The following is a 17398-nucleotide window of genomic DNA, read 5'->3' as shown; positions in this document are numbered from 1 at the left end:
AGTAAACAAACTTATTTTACTGACAATATTAAAACTAAGCAATTGAAAAATACTGTAAAAAAAAAAAAAGCAAAAAAAAAAAAAAGTCTCATATAAATTTACAGATGTCAACTTCCATTTTATGGTAATAATTTGTAATAAAAGAAATGTACCCTTTTTTTTGTTTAAATGGCATTTGCACTCAAATTTCTGGGAAATTACTTTTTTTGTCTTTTTTATAGTGTGGGCAAAGACGTTGAAAAGTGACTTCAAAGTTTTTTCGTACACAAAAACACAAAGGCAATGTGACCGATGTTACCGAGGAACTTTGCCTCAAAAATCCCCAGGGGAGCCTAATGCCACACACACTGATGCACAAAGCTCCAGCACACACACACACACACACACACACACACACACACACACACAACAGACTACACTCACAAGTGAATTACAAGGAAAGAGCAGAGCACAACCACTGTCTCCAATCTTGCCTGGGTGGGACTTTTTTATGGTTAACTTTGGGAGGAGCGACAGCGATTTATGACATTTTCTCACCAACAATCCCTCCCCTCTACCCGACAGAAGACAAACAATTTAAGAGGTAAATGCGACTTATGGTAATGATGTGAGAATGCCAGCCTCAGAACTCTACCCCGAGGCTGAACACACTGCTGTAATTATGATATTTTGTATAATTGTCTGCCTCTAACACCCAGATCTGTCACTTTAGTTATAAGGGCATATATGCTGAAAAATAAAAAGCACTGCATCGATGAAGCATCGTAAAAACTTTATCAGCCTCTTAGCTTCTGCTTGTAAAGTTCAATTCAAAGCAAAACGTCAAACAGAGAAAGTTTAACTACACTTAAATGCACTTTTTGTTTATGCTGTAAAAAATATAAATAGAAGTGTTTCTGTTCTGGTTCTGTACGGTGCAAGCTGTGACCCATATTGAGCCACACGTGTCGTCATCGTTATGTGTGCGATCTTCAGGGTCACTGTAGGAATTATGAAGGGTAGGAGATAATCTGTGCCTGTTCCACTTTTATCTCAGAGTTCATTACCATCACTGCTCTTGTTTGGACTCACAGCAGTATGCTTCAGGGCTTATCCCCGCGCCCGCTGGGGAAGGGACATCTTGTCAGTGACAATGAGAAGAAACAATCTGCTGTCCTATCCTGACAATCACAGATTTTCAAACCGTGAGGCCGTGCAGAGGGGCAGTAGATGCTGTCTGGCCCTTTAACGACCAGAGGTAATTGGAAGTTACTGTATGATGGGAAGTAGTGTTTTATACACCTAATGCTGACCTCAGGATAGTGGCTATTTTGCTTAACCTTAAAAATGTAGCTTTGGTGCCTAAACCTTACTGTTTTATACAGCATCAACAATGTGTTTAAAACAGTGATTGTCATGTGTTAAACAGTGATTGTGACTTAGGGTACAGAAGCTGAATGAGAATAAAAGTATTTATCTCTTCTAGACTTTCCAAATGTTACTATTAAACTAATTTTGTAATTCATTCTCTTGTAAACAAACACAAACACAATGCAATATCAAATAGATAATCTATGGACATGACCTTCATAGTTTTTGCTGAGCGTGATTAGTCGATATTGTGACAGGCCGAGCCAGTAGAGACAAAAATAAACTTTAAAATACAATTAAAGAACAGAAGGAGGCATAAAAGCAAAGTAACTAAGAAATAAAAATTAACACTTAATTCTGATGTATAGTGACTTCTCCACATCTTCAAACAAAACAGGTTATTATAGGGCAAAAGTAAGTCGAGCTTTCATCCTATCATAGATAATGATTGTAATTATTGTGCTAATTTTGTACCCACTGATTGACAGGCGTCTCTTTCTCAATGCAAATCTATAGGAACAAGTATTTTTGGGCTCCGTGGCATCACATGAAGGACCTTGTATAAAGCCCGATTCTTTTTCTGGGGGTTTGGCTGCAGTGCTCAGCTGCTGTGCTACAATAATGCAAAAAGTTAGAAGTTTGCACATTGAGGCAGGAGGTTAATTGGCACATTTTTTGTGGGATGAGTGGTTTTGCATTTGCAATGCTGACGCAGTTGTTTATGTGTCAAGCCCCTTTTGAGACATATTATTATGAGACTGTTGTTTGGTTCAGTGTGATAAAGCAAAGCCAACAGTGGGCCTTCACACTAATATTGTTCTGAGTCTGAGTGAAAGGGATAGGCACTATTAGTTAGTTCTTGTGGTTTATCCCACTGACTTGCACAAGGCGGTCAGCAGTAGCAGCTGTGACACGCAGCTCATGGAGGATATTAAGACGAGGTCTTGTTGATTAATGTGTAAACTCGACTTGTCATCGTTTATTATGTGACAGCCGTTCATCAACTGCACATGACAGCTATTGCTCCTTAGTGGCTAATAAAGATTTTCTCTGCTGTAGGAACAAAGTTTATTTTAATGTCACAGTGGGCTTTTTGTCTCAGACATATCGCTATAATTTTCATATAAGGGACCCACCAGTAATGAGTCAAAAACTCCACCTTTCTCCACTCCGCTCCTCCTTTATGTACAGTGTGACAGAGGCCTCCTTCACGGTCTGCAGCCATCAGACATCTGGGCTCTGCATTAGGGGATTTTCCGCTGCTTTGTAAAGCCTACTTAGTGCTAAACAGCAGCCTCCCAGGCTGTCTGCAGGAGACGCAGCACATCAACACATAACACATCCACCCTCCCCGAGGCCCACATCAATCTCCTCCCAAAATCAGAAGAGGTAGTTTCCCTGCTACCGACACAGCTGGCCTGCACCGAGGCTGCCGCAGGAGACACGTTATGCAAGACTTCTTCACAGGCTCACACTGAAGTTTTAAAATCCTGACCCAGGCATTTCAAGAGGTTTGCTACAAAGTGGTTTCCCGATATTAAAATTAGACATAAAGTAACAAAGCTGCGTGACACAGTGCCTCATCTTTTTATGTCCTCGTAACACTGTGTCCTACTTTCCTGCCCTCTGATGGTGCACTGTCAGTCTGAGAGTAAATTATATAATGTTATCGAATTAGTAAGAGAGGCAGACTTCCCATCTGTCAACACAACAATAAGCCAACACATGAGGACAGGCAGGATGTGACACACACGCAGACATGGACAATGCAATTTTTGCCTCCATTTCTCTCCATTACTGCAACAAGCAAAACCATCTCACTGTAATCTTAAACTATCCACAATACAAACTACTATACAGAGAGGAAACTGCTGAGTTTAATGGCATTTAATGGATGTAACAGAACAAACAACAGCAATACAATAATGTTGATAATGTTAAGTGTCAGTGATGTTGCAAACTATCCATCCTGCATCTCTGGCGCATTCAAATCTGAAAGGATGCAAAACATAAACTCACCATTAATGAGGGAATGTACTTGTCCCCCCCAAAAAAAATGCTACTTTCTGAACAACAAATCAAACTTCAAGTCACAGAAATAAACAAAACAAACTAAAATCTAAAGATCTATAATAAAGTTTAAACTAAGCACTCTTCAGACATTGAGCCTTACAGACAAATATCTATTCTTGTAAATTGCCCAGTGTAACTGCTAACACCGGTGTTGTCACAAGTTTATTAAACTGTGGGAAAATGTCCTCACTATGGCATCCCTACTTGGCATGGAAACTAAACTCACGCTGTGTTGATGATGACCATATAACATCAAACACAAGCTTAACCCTACAATTTCTCAATAAACATAATTCTTTATTGGAAACGATCTTAAATGACCACCTGTGTGTCTCAGGGACTTACTACTGAACTACTACACTGAAAACAGAGTTGTCCGCTTTTCACACATATCTTGACAAATATCATTAGGAACGAAGGAATTCTCCTGTTTTGTCTGATAGTCCTTTTGGTTTTTGCTGGTGTGAACGCTCAAAGAACTGAACTTCGGGTGTCTCGGTTCTCTTCCAAGAGCACCAGAGTTCGGTTCTCTGCAGATGACAACGCAGTCCGAACCAAAGGAAGGAAGCCGACCAAAACACAGAGCATGCTGGGTTCAATTTGGGCGGAAATGTGAGAATCACCAGCAGGCATGGTAGCAGAAGGATGGAAATTGTCTCGTGGACAGACGTGGTCTAATAATGGAGTAAAGGATCCAAATATGGTCAGACAATCACAGAATAGACACAAAAACAACAAAGTCTGAACAATGATTTAGCCACAGAATGGTGGCTGATGGATTAAAAACTCAACAATACATTAAAGTGTAAAAAGTATCAACTCTTTCCATTCCAGGACATTTGTTTACATAAATCTCAGTTTGGAATAAACCAAACCAGATGAAAAATGCAACAATCTTGCAACTTCACCACTGAATTGCACCGAGTCCACCAGACTTTATATGTGAAAGTGACCATACACTTTTCTTAGGCATTAATGGAAATAAAGGGAATTATTGAGCTAAAGTTACATCTGTCCTGCATGCACTCTGCAGAACTTTAAAAACAGTCCTCAAAGACAAAGCCATGAAGCCCAACTTGAATACTACTTAGCAGCATGTTCCTCCCATTCACACTGCAGGATGTTCCCATGAGGCTGCAGCTCGGGATACTTAGGGGAAATGGGAGCCATGTGTAAACAGCCTGGCTGCAGATCAGGTGGCTGACCCTCCTTTCTTTGCTGACTGGGATCGCAGCCATGCACCACACCCCTCTACACACACAGATACACACCGCCACCAAGCTGTTACTGTAACATGTATTTCCAGAGATGATTTCAATCTGATTAAGTTTCCAAAATGCAATAAAAAGGACTTTCTGGTTAAATGAAGGGAGGGTGGTGGTGGTGGAGGGGTTTCTGGACCTGGCTGCGAGCTGGAACCTGTTTGTACTTTACACACACACACACACACACACACAGGCCAGAAGCGAAATCACAGTGGGCTCAGCTCTGAAAAAGGACGACTGGATGGATTTGGAGAAAAAGAGAGCAAGAGAGAGAAAAAAAGAAGGGAAATCAAACAATCCAAAAAGAACCAGACATTAGTCAACATGCTATTTCAGGATCACTATGATTTCTATTGAGGCTAAAAGAAGGGCAGAGAAGAGCACAAAAACAGACAGATGGACAAAGAATAATAGCACGAGAACAGAGAGAGGAGGAAAAATGGAGAGGGACAAAAAACAATGGGATTATTAACTGAGCAGAACAAAGACTTGTTCCTTCAGAGACAGTGGTGGAAGAGGTACTCAAAACCTTTACTCAAGTAAAAGTACCAATACAATGATGTAAACATACTCTGGGGCTATATGAGGTGTTTATCCAGTCAGTGTTCTACCTACAGTTTGGAGAAACATTATGTTTCTTTGGTGTTATAAAGCGTTAGTTTAGTTTCACCAAACTTAAAACAAATGCACTGATCGAGGGAGCAGGAGACCAGCAACTCCTGTATTCTGGCATGTAAAATTACTGTTATTTTTCAATTTAGTTTGGTGTCTTTGTAGAGAGCATAAAGACAGGGTGGAAGGGTTGAACAAATGGCAGACTTTCACCCAGGAGAATGGGGTTTGTGTTCAATGTGAAAAAGATTTACACATACGTTTTTTAATGTAACTTACAGTAGTCACATCACCCCTGTAACTTCTTTGCTTCCGGCATTTACGTACATTTATTTACTCTTTAAACTGTCTTTTATAATGCCTTACCAGGACGTTTTTTGCTCTAAACCTAGGTCAGTGTTTTTTTAGTCTAAATTCACAGAGACTGCAGCCTTTTTTACAAACGCTCCGCTTTGTACCACGAGCTGCAAAATGCTCATACAGTCATGGAAAAAATGATTAGACCACCCTTGTTTTCTCTAATTTCTTGTTCATTTTAATGCCTGGTGAAACTACAGGTACATTTGTTATATATAATGATAACAACAAAAATAGCTCACAAGAGTTTAATTTAAGTGCTGATATCTAGACATTTTCCATGGTTTTCTTTAGAATGATTTTGGTTATTATCAAGAGAACCATGGAAAATGTTTAGATATCAGCTCTTAAATTAAACTCTTATGAGCTATTTTTGTTGTTATCATTATATTTGTCCAGACAAATGTACCTTTAGTTGTACCAGGCATTGAAATGGACAAGAAATTGAAGAAAAAGGGTGGTCTAATAATTAGTCCATGACTGTATGTCGTATGGGTGGTATCGACAAACAGTCTCTTCTGTCATTTAGGTTGGAGATCTTGCTAGATTTAGTTTCCCCTGTGTACATTTAAACTGTTTCACAGCAAGATAAAGGGGTGAAAATATATATTTTTTAAAGCTTAAATATAAGCTTGTTTTTATGTTTTTAGGTAGTTAAAATACATCGAGCTGCTGCCCCCGTCCACAGCACTACATCACTGTTTCCTTCTGAAATGACTTGTTTTACTGAGACCATCTACACTGACTGGGTAAGTGGCTACATGTGTTTCCTAACGATGCACGCAACATCTGGCTGTGTGATTATTATAATATATAATTCACAACTGTCTGCAGAAAGTACGTCCGAGCCTGTGAACTGGGACTCATTTGCTGGCTCGTCTGTTAACGGTTAATGATCGTAAACAAGGGTCAGGAGCAGGAGAAAAAAGTCTTGTGTTCTACATGTTATATGAAGAAACCTTTTCATCCATGTGTACTTTTATATCACTATGGTTGCAAAGTTCTGGTATACACATGTGAAATAATGCGTCAGGGAAAATTACGCTTTGGTGGAACTGCAAATTTGCAAGTGTTTTGTATTGTATTTGATAAGATAATCATGTGTTTTGAATATAGATTTTAAATGTGAAAAGTAGCTCGAGACTGCAGCTGTGAGATAAAAGTAGTGTAGTTAAATATTTCCCTCTGAAATTAAGTAGAGCAGAAATATGAAGCACCATTAGATGGAAATACAGTACTCAAGTTAAGTACAATGTTGTAACTGTAGCTACAACCTCTGAGTCCAAAAACTTTGGAGGTGCTGTATACAATCTGATTAAAAACTGAATTTTCCAGGTTTTCCCTGGATTTGCCAATAAGCGCATCCTGTTTTTGTTTTGTCTTTCAAAGCCATTCACACTGTCTGATTATTAAAGATAAAATAGCTTGCATTGGATAATGGCAGTAAATAATCCCGCCCAGTGTGTGTGTGTGTGTGTGTGTGTGAAGTGATGTGAGGCGCTGGCTGTGAAAGTGAGTAAGTGTTCCACCCCCACTGCGGTTCAGGGCACGGCTCCAACAGGTGGACAAGAGAACAATACCACACTGAAGGAAGCCGAGGATGACATCACGGCCGCCCAGGACACACACAAACAAAGACAACACCCGTACGCTCACACACACACACACACGCAACATCAGCCATCTGACTCACATGCATCATTAGGGATTCCCACTCATCATGACGCCATGCGAGCCGATTCCTGAAAAACTTAAAGCTCACTGCTTCAGTAAATGAAGAGATGAGATAAGAGTGTCGCCTGAATGCATCATCCCTCTTGTGTGTGTGTGTGTGTGTGTGTGTGTGTGTGTGTGTGTGTGTGTGTGTGTGTGTGTGTGTGTGTGTGTGTGTGTGAGAGAGAGAGGTTGTGTCTGGGGGTAATGTTGCAGACAGAGGATGCGGTTGCTTGTTAAATCATGAGCCAGACAGCTTTAATGTGACGCTGAACAGCGTTAAATCCTCCAGTGAGACAGTGACAATGACCAGAGGACAGATTATTCTTTTAGGGTAATCATTTTAAATTCCAGGATATTAAATACCTCCTACCTGGGCAACAGCTTTTTTTTTAATAAAAGATGCCTTGAGTTTGAGGAGTATAAAGCTAAATCTATAAACCTACTAAACTCCCTTGATTGTAATATAAAAGGTTTAACATTGCACTTCTATAATGTTGATTTCAGTTAATATAGAATCAAAATCATGCAGCAGAACAATACACCCCCCCCCCCATGCATTCCGATTATTTGCTGAAAACTGGTGCCTACATTTCCGCCACTTGTTTGAAAACAGATTTATGCAAGTAGCAGCTATTGTAGCCTTGAGCCACAGCAGTGATGAGGAACGAGCTACATTGATCATTTCTTTTTACCTCCACACTCCCAGATTTTTGTTATTTTCTAGCTCGTATTCAGACCCAACTGATGCTGACTCAAGTGACATCACTTAAGGCAATTTACTGAGCCACAAAAGAAGCATTTCACATAAGCAGCAGCACCGTTAAACAGACCTTGATGTGTAAAACCAGAAAAACCTCCCCTTTAATAAAAATTCCAGGCTTGCAACAATGCATAATGTTGTCTAAACAAAATCAGCTGCACCAGAACAAATCTGCCACCTCCATCTACGAGGGTTGGAATGGTACACAAAGGTTCTGGTTCACTTCTTACCTCCGTTTAGGAGTCACGGTTGGGTGTGAGTTCAGTACAGCTAAAGAACAACAGCAAGAAATGCCTGAGGATGAGTTTTGTTTTGAACAGAGAGTAGTGCAAGTGTCAAAGACGGACAAAACCTCCTGCTCGGGACTAAAGTAAAATTATTCAAACTTTGCAAAACTATTTTCATCATAAAAAATAAGAAAAACACATTTGAACAAAACACTTTCCTAACAGACAACAGGTCACAACAGGCTATACAACTGAAAAAATCTCTTCTACAAAACTGAAAACACCAAAACAAACCACATATCAACATTCAAAGTACTTGGTAACATCTACAATCCTGGTTTTGCATCACCATCCATGTGTTTCTATGCTTATTTGCTCATAAAAATATGTGACCCCTTACATCACAAACATTGCAAAATAAGTAAACATCACTCTGATAAAGCAATACATGTAAATTTCAATACTGTTATGATAATACTTTTCCTGCTATGGACATATATGTAAGTTAAAATATCTGTAAGGAAACAGAAAAAATAAGTGCAGAACACTAGAGATGGGGGGGGGAATCGATATAGCATAGTATCGCGATATTTTGCGTGGCAGTATTATATCGATTCATGGCCGCCAAGTATTGACGCATGCCAATACTGGTATCATATGAAACTAGAAGATCTAAAGAATCTATAGGCACTATGTGTCAGGATTTTTTATGTTTCATTAAAAGAATTCAGAGCAGAGAAGCTTAAAGTTGAGGGAAGTTTGATAAAATGCTGCAGTTGTTGTCGTCCGTACATGTTTGATGTTTGATATCAGTTCAGTTCAGTTTGACTGAATACTTTGTTGGTCAGTCTGTGGGTTTGACTCATTGTGGAGAAATAAAAAGACTGAAGTGAGATGAGTAGACTGAATTTACTCTTATTTTCAATTCTTAATTGAATTTAATTTTGTGGACACAAAATGCAGTTAAACACTTAAATCGCAGTATAGTGTATCGCAATACTCAGCATATCGCAAAATGCTTAAAATCGCAATAATATCGTATCGTGACTCAAGTATCAGGTTAAAATCGCATCGTGGGGCCACACCTCTGAAATATACTAATATGTTCAGAACACACATATTACAGCATAAGAGGAATAATCAGGGAAATGCTTAAGGGCAGTAGCCAAATGAAATGGCAAGAAACTACTGTACGACACAAATGCCCCCAAAAAAAGAATATAAAGTTGAGCTTGTGCTGAATGGCCTGCTCCCGACCCCGCCTGCCAACTCCACAAAATGAGACGTCTCTGTGAGCTGGTGAACTTATTTTAGAGGGGACTAAAGCTCGGCGAGCACAGCCCCTGTTTATGTAAGGATGGTAATGTGTTTCAGATTACAGACGGTTGTATGGAAATTCTTGTGGCGAGACTGGACTTCTCGCTGCTGGATTGCAGGGGAGCGTGGGCCTGCGAGGCATTGCTCAAAAAGCCTTCTATGAATCTGTCAGTTCAGGGGAGACTTTCTTGCTTTTTTTTCATGATTAGTAAGAAATCTGCAGGGAGTTTCAGTCTGAAGCTCAGAAGCAGCACTTGCATAACAAGCTCTCATAAAGTTTTGACTAAAAGAAGCACATTTTACTTGCACAATAGGCCAGATCGTGTCCCTTTAAACACATGATTGTAAGTGACATTGCTGCTGGTTGCGCCAAGAGAAAGAACTACTGGGCAAATGAGCAGGAAGCTAACAGGAGAACACGGTTTATCTTAGTGTTCATCTATAAATATTTCTCTTCCAGTTGCTGACCACTGCAAAGAGGGAAAAAACTTTAATAAGCGGGTAGGGATTAAATATTCTTAGAGGCATTTGCTGCACAGAATCAGCCATCTTCATCTTTGCTGCAGGGTAAGAATCTGTCAGCCTGAGCTATGTGTTCTCCACATGGACTTTGGTTTTATTGAGGCATGAACAAAAACAAATATCAAGCCAAGAGAGAGTATCACCTGTGCATTCAGTGAAAAGAAAGACTTATTAACTGCAGCATATCTCACAGGAGGAGAACAAAGTGTGACCCTTGACCTCAGGTGTCCCTGGCTGGCAAGCCTTTCTCTCTCTACCTCAGCCACAAGGATACTTTGATCCCTCAGATTATTCTGCAGGAGGAAGCAGGAGAAAGAAAGAGTCGGGGTTGTCCCTTTCTGCACCGCACCTCTTTTCACTCTACCTACCAGTTTAAAAACAGTACAACCACTGTTCCTGAAAACAGCAGATGAGAATAATTTGCCTGTAATTTCACTCTGAAATCCAGGAAACACCAGAAATAGAGTGACAACTTCAACTTGTGAGTTATGTAACTGCTCACAGCATGTGTCAACGCTACCTAAGAATTAAATCCTACCACAATTTTGAATGTCAAATACATGTGCCTGGCTGCACACAGTTTTTTTTTTGTTTTTTTTAACCAACTCAGCTATGAAGAGGAGCTGCAGGAAACAATGAAATGTGACAAGAGGCGAGGGGAAATGCCAGCTTTCCTGCCTCGCTGGCCTGCTCCGTATTATTGGAGGCTTCCTGTTCAAAGTCCTCTTTAACTCCACATAGATGGGTTCAAAGGTCAAACCACTCAGAGCAGTTCATACAGTCAAACAAACAGGAGCTTTCAGAAGTTATTGCCTACATGATATTCTATGGATATAAATACTGAAACACAAATATGTGCAGTCGTGAGCTGAGCATTCTGGGCCTCTGGTTGGACATATTTGCTCCAGATACTAGGTGCATACCACATCTGGGCAATTCAGACTGTACTGTGTACTAAGCCGACTTTCAAATAGTGCACATATTTGGGCTCTCATTGTGTTTTGCTATGGGATATAAGCCCCACCCGCCATGCACTCCCGACAAGATTAAAACAAACATCCAGTCCTGTGAAGCTCAGATTTTTTTTTTTCAACAATTTTCATTCATCTGCACACACACAAAAAAATAAGATTAAAGAAAGTTGTGCAGTGCGGTTGACTTTGAAATACCAGATTTTGGAAGAAGAATTAAAGAAATCCTGCAGTATTTATTTGGGAAACACATGGCAGTTTGGCAGGAATGTTTGTTCCTGGATTCCAGGGGACAGACAAAACAACGCTGCCTTATAAAGACATTTAGCTGCAGGAAAACTGAGCCTGGCACACATACTGTAAGCTTACAGGACCATTAGACCCACAGTATGCAGAGAGAGGGCCTCAGCTCTCTACTGGTAGCTTCGACAGCTTATTTTGTCTGTATTTATCCTTGTTGGATGGGTTATGGTTGACAGAAGCCCTCAAAGAATCTGTCCTTGTGAGAAAACTTTGCCTGACTGTGACATCCCTGTGGGCATCAATTAATAAACATTTAGAAAATGTAGAGCGCAATCACCATTAAAAAGTGTATTCTGATACTATAATTCCCTTCAGTCTCTGACCTGCTGTATTTTCCTGTCATGACTCATTTTTAATCGGTTGATTCTGCTGCATAAACACATGTTGGTCAAGTGGGCTGCGCCACAGTTTCAGCCCCGAGAAATCTTATCTGCTGAGTGGTCGATTCAGGCAAATTCCCAAGACCCTACAGGAATCCGGCTTGAACTTTTATCCTACCCGACATCTCTATAAAAGAGCCCGGGCATCTGCTGGGCTCTATTTAGAGACTGGGAGGCTCTCTGGAACACAGTTCAACCTCAAGTCAAACAAAGTAAATGTCAACGTTGAACAACCCTGTCTGGCCACACTGAGGGGAAACGAGCAATCTTTTTCTCACATGCAGCCACTTGGGGACTTGATTACCTACTCAACGTGGCAAGTACTTAATGACACAAGCAGAAATCCCCTGAACAGCAGCGTGATTCAGCTGGTTAACCAGTAGAGCCCGACGATACAGGATTTATTTATAGATGGACACTGATTTAGAGGGGAGAAGTTAAGGGATAACTGATTTGGCAGTCGATTTAGGGAATTTTTGAGCACTGATTTAGCATCAATATGATTCTGAAAAGGTAAATAAAAGACTTCATGAAAAATATTTAATATATTCATACATACAATGCATTCAAATGTCGATCAATTCCAGAAATAAACACTGGGAAAATGATCATATAAAAAAAAATAGATAAATCAGGACTGTATGTTCAGTATCAGTCGATTACTGACAGTTTAAATAAAGAATAAATAAAAAATAAAAATAAATAGCAAAATAGAACTGTATGTTCAGTATCCGTCGACTACCGACCATTTTAAAAAATAAGATTAAAAATAAATAAATAGGTAAATAAACATCAGTCAATTATGTTAATTGCTGACCATTTAAAAAATAATAAATACAAATAAAATTAATAGCTAAATAAATGTTATCAGTCATTTGCTGATGCTTGTAAATATAGAATAGAAATAACAATATATAACTTAACAGTACTGTATGTTCCCTATTTTTAGCCCTTTGATTAAAGACTAAAATAAAAATAAAATAAATAGCGACATGACATCATTTCTGCATTACCCTGAGCATCGTTTTCCGCATTATAAGTTCTGTAAAAAAGGTTTTCATTTGGCCGCATATCGGAAAACATATATGCTGAGTAATGAATCGGCCTGGCTCTAGTTGCTGGTTATACTCAGGATGGAAGAGTCACTAACTGATGGCTGGCTGCAAACCAAAGCTCTGCTTTTGACCCACTTCAAATAAAGATATTTGGGGATTTTCACACGTTCTGCATTTCAACGAGCAAGCCTGAGGAAGCACATACAGAATGGTTAATTTGCTCTTCCAAAAAAAAATGCAAAACATTCATTTCGTTCAGTGAGTTTAAAGCTGAGCTTGGTGTGCAATTAGCCCATTTTTAATCATGCCAGGTATTCAACTGTGGAGTCAGTTCTTACAGCATTAAATACACCCAGGAGAGAGGAGCAGACGTGCTCCAGCCCTAAATGTTTTGGATAACTGACCAGGACAAATTAGACCGTTATATATCTCTACATATCTTGTGATATATCTCTGGATCCCAGGCAAACACGCTTGCACATGCATGCATGCACGGACCCTCAGACGACAAGGAAAAGGAGCAAAAAGGAAGCTCTGCTGGCCGGTCACACCCTCTACAAATAACAATCTGCACACGCCATCTCCGGACTGAGCTGTCTGCTTGGAGGGAAAACAAACAGGCAGAAAATGGGAGAGAGTTGGGAAAATGAGGCGGGGTGCTGTCTGGTTGCTCTCAGGTCTTCATGCCTGGCTGCCAGAGCTTCTGTACACAGCAGCACGATTTATCTTATTTAAGAGGTATGGCTATAAAAAACACTGCTGACCAGAACTGCCTCGTCCTTGAGGAGGAAACTTGTGCACCTGTCGCTCTCTGAAACTTTCAGCTTCACATTTATCCAGTTAAAAAGATGTTTGCATTGAAGTTTAAAGCTGCAACTAATTAATGTTTTCACTATTGATTAATCTGATGATTATTTTCTCAATTTCTTGATCATCTACTGGTCTAAAAGACTTCAGAAAACAATTAAAAGAATCACAAAATGTCTTTTTTGTCTGACAAAAAGTCCAAAGATGTTCAAACTGTTGTAAGTCGGGGTAAAGCAGTAAATTCCACAATTTAAGAAGATGGAAGTATCAACAGTTTGGCATCTTTTGACTTTTATACATCATGCATGACACAAAATAATGTATGAAAAGTTTGGAAATGCTGACACAAGCTGTATAGAGGCAGGAGAAACAAGGTGGATCTGCCATCTAAGAAGCCGTTTTTTTTATTTTATTGATAGATAATTAATAATTATACCCTCGAAAAACTACTCCATCTTGCCTTCCTTTTGAGGTTTCTGAAACACACTGAAATTAAACAACCATTCCAATTTGGCATCATCTTTGCACCAGAATATTTGGGGGTTTCGGGGTCGAGCCATTTCACCATTATGTCACCACAAGTTGAACACAGAAACAAAAAAATGGTACGCAATTCCAACAATGCAAAACAGCTCAGTCCCTAAAAGACATCTAGCTTCTAGAAAAGAGACAGGATCAGGATCGCTACACCCTTTCCAAAGTCAAATTCAAGCACTTTTCAAGCATTTTCAAGCTTCCCCTGCAGTGGTAAATGACACTCTGACTGTTCTGGGCTCATGGAATTCTAGTCAACTAACACTCACAGGAGTTTGTCAACTAATGGAAGTAACAGATCAGTAAAACTGAGTTTCTCTGCAAAGAATCAGCAGAAAAGCACCACTTTAAATATCAAGTTTCTTGGAAATAAGTAATTCAAAAAGACTAAATTGACATCTCAGTTAAACAAGACCAAGAGGGGACAGCCTTACAGTATACAGATTATTTCACATCACATTAAATTAGATGTCATTGTACTAAAAACAACCAAATTATGTTTTCTGACAGAATACTCGTGACAGAGTCCAGATTAATGGAAAACACAACAAAGTTTCATTATTCAAAATGTATCACCTGTTTGCAGGTAGAATTACCTAATATTCAAGCACTGTATTAAAAAATCAAGCACTTTCCAACCATAAAAAACACCATGTAGAAACCCTCATAAGTCCTTAAATTTGGTTTTGACAAGATATTTTCAGGCCATTTCTCTTCCACATTGGACAACAGCTTACTTCAATGGTGTCAATATCACATTATAACCTGTTCTATTGTTATCAGATACTCCTACTGTTCTATAACCAGGCATTGTGCTGCCAAAAACTCACTATTTAGGCAACTTTCTCTTATTACAAGGGAGTTTCCAAAGCTGCACTAGTACTATCCTTTTGATATCTACTGTGCCATGACTGTCCACAACCACCTGAGCACTAAAGGCTGCCCGAAAGTGACATCAGGGATCGGCTTGCACTTTCATCACAGATGGCAAAGGTGAGGAAAGGAGATGGTGAAACTGATTCCACGCCTCAGCTCTTCTCATGTCAACTCACAACTGCTCTCTCCATTCACTGAGCATGCTTTGACATCATGCTTGACACTGAGCCACGGACAACACAGCTGATAGAAACCGGTCTGCAGCACAATAATAATGTGTAGCCTATGTGTGTGAGTGAGTTAGTGTGCAGCTTGGGTGGAGTCTCCACACAACATTTTTCATCAAGAGTATGACCGGTTTGATCGAAAGAAGGCATCAAATGAATGCAGTGGCATCAATCCAGCGACTGTAACACAACTGAGTGAGCTACAGTATCGCTGCAGGTGCGCAAGATGACAAGCTGGGTTGTTTAACAAGTTGTGTTCATTCATGTTTTTCAAGTTGAGAGCAAGGCCGAAGAAAACAACAGGAAAGTTCACTCAGGATGAGCCAGGTAGCACCTGTTGAGAGGCTAAAAGTGACAACTAGGAGCTTTTTTCGGCTAAAATGATGCTTAAAAGGACACTAAGTTTGTTCGAATTCTCTAAAGCTTTCGTCTCCTGAGTGTGAGTGTGTTTAGAAAGGTGAATGACCGCTTACCTGAGTTTTAAGTTAGCCATAAACTCCTCCATAGATACGTTGTCCAAAAGCACAAAATCTGCTTTTCCATACTCCAGGCTCTCGTGCTCAGCCATGCTTGCTACCTTTTCTTTTTTGGCTCTTTTCTTACTGAAGCTCGTGGATAAACGCTTTTTCAACAACTCCCTTTGAAGTGCCGAAAAAAGGTGAGCATTGGCGGGATTTTCTTGTGAGCACCTCCTATCCTCAGTGGACAGCTGTGTGGTCGATGCGCGTTTCCATTCGTCAGATAATTTCACTCATGTTGCATTAAAGTCGAAAAATGTTTGTTTTTTTAAATACTCTATGGCTTAAAATAGTGAGAGTAAATGGTGAGTTTTTTCCTTATAAGTCCTGAAGCAGAAAATGGTCCCAGAATATCCTCATGGCCATACAAAGTTTCCTCTTTACTCAGAAATGTAACCTTCCCGTTACATCGTGCGCCAGCTCCGTCACTTTTCCTGGAGTTTCTCTCCTGTCGTCCCGGCAGACCAGCATCCAATCAGCTCGGAGCTGCCTGTTCCTGGCCCCGCCCCCCGCCCTGTGGAGAGGTGTTGGTCAGACTGGTCAAATACTTGTGGAGACCACAGCTCCACTGCTCCTGATACATATTTCTGCGATGACGGGGCCACCTCTAAGTTGTAAAACACTCGCAGAAAAAAAAGAGGAAAAAGCTTAATGTTTTGGCCTGACTTTTATGATGCCCTCTGTTACCATAAAAGGAAAAATTAGAGCTCATCAGAATTTTCTCAGTGGGATATGAATAAAATGTATGGTTTTAACTTTTAATATTCAAACTGCAGCTTTCTCGGATCATCATACTAACTGTATCATAATTAACTGGACTATCAGACCTGTATCAGGTCCTTTGATTTGTCCATGTTCTCTGTGAATGAAGCCTCCTGTTTGACAAACTCCTGTTCAAGAAGCTGAACACTAACAACACAATGACGCCAATTATCCACCAGCTTACACTGATGTTAGTGCGCCACCTGCTGTAAAACACACGCAAGTGCCTTTTCAAAATGATGATATATATATATATATATATATATATATATATATGTGTGTGTGTGTGTGTGTGTCTGTGTGTGTGTGTGTGTGTGTGTGTGTGTGTGTGTGTGTGTGTGTGTGTGAGAGAGAAATAGGGGGTCATATCAACATCACTGACATTTGACATTTGACTATATATATACATATATATATTATCTGTGAAGCACTTTGTAAACTTGTTTTTTATTATTATTATTATTATTAATTATTATTATTGTTATTATTATTATTATTATTAGCATCATTATTATCATAAATAAAATGCAATCTGAGAATAGACACTGAACTAGGACTGTATATCTATTATATGCCATAATTACATTTAATCACTGTATTCATATTGTATTCTTAGAGTTAGTTTTTATTTATTACAAGAGTTTTATTAATCCAGGAAAGAATAAATATTTATCATATTTTGACTATCCCAAGGAATAAAAAAATCACTTGCAACACATTGGGTGCAATGTGATTTGTGTCGTTTCCATTAATATTTTTATGCACA

The 17398-nt window shown here is 39.5% G+C and overlaps 1 protein-coding gene across 1 annotated transcript in view; it reads right to left on the bottom strand.

The window, feature by feature from the left end:
• myo1d (myosin 1D) overlaps positions 1-16298 on the bottom strand; it is a 128766-nt gene extending 112468 nt beyond the window's left edge. The window contains exon 1 of the mRNA XM_059324375.1: positions 15826-16298. Within this exon, the coding sequence (XP_059180358.1) occupies positions 15826-15920 (95 nt within the window). The 5' untranslated portion in view covers positions 15921-16298. The remainder of the gene's footprint in view (positions 1-15825) is intronic.
• Between the last annotated feature and the right edge of the window lie 1100 nt (positions 16299-17398).

This window comes from Centropristis striata, chromosome 21 (genome assembly GCF_030273125.1).
Source record: "Centropristis striata isolate RG_2023a ecotype Rhode Island chromosome 21, C.striata_1.0, whole genome shotgun sequence".
Classification (NCBI taxonomy): Eukaryota; Metazoa; Chordata; class Actinopteri; order Perciformes; family Serranidae; genus Centropristis; species Centropristis striata.
Note: the sequence above shows the minus strand (reverse complement) of the source record. Positions and strands in the feature narration are given on the sequence as shown.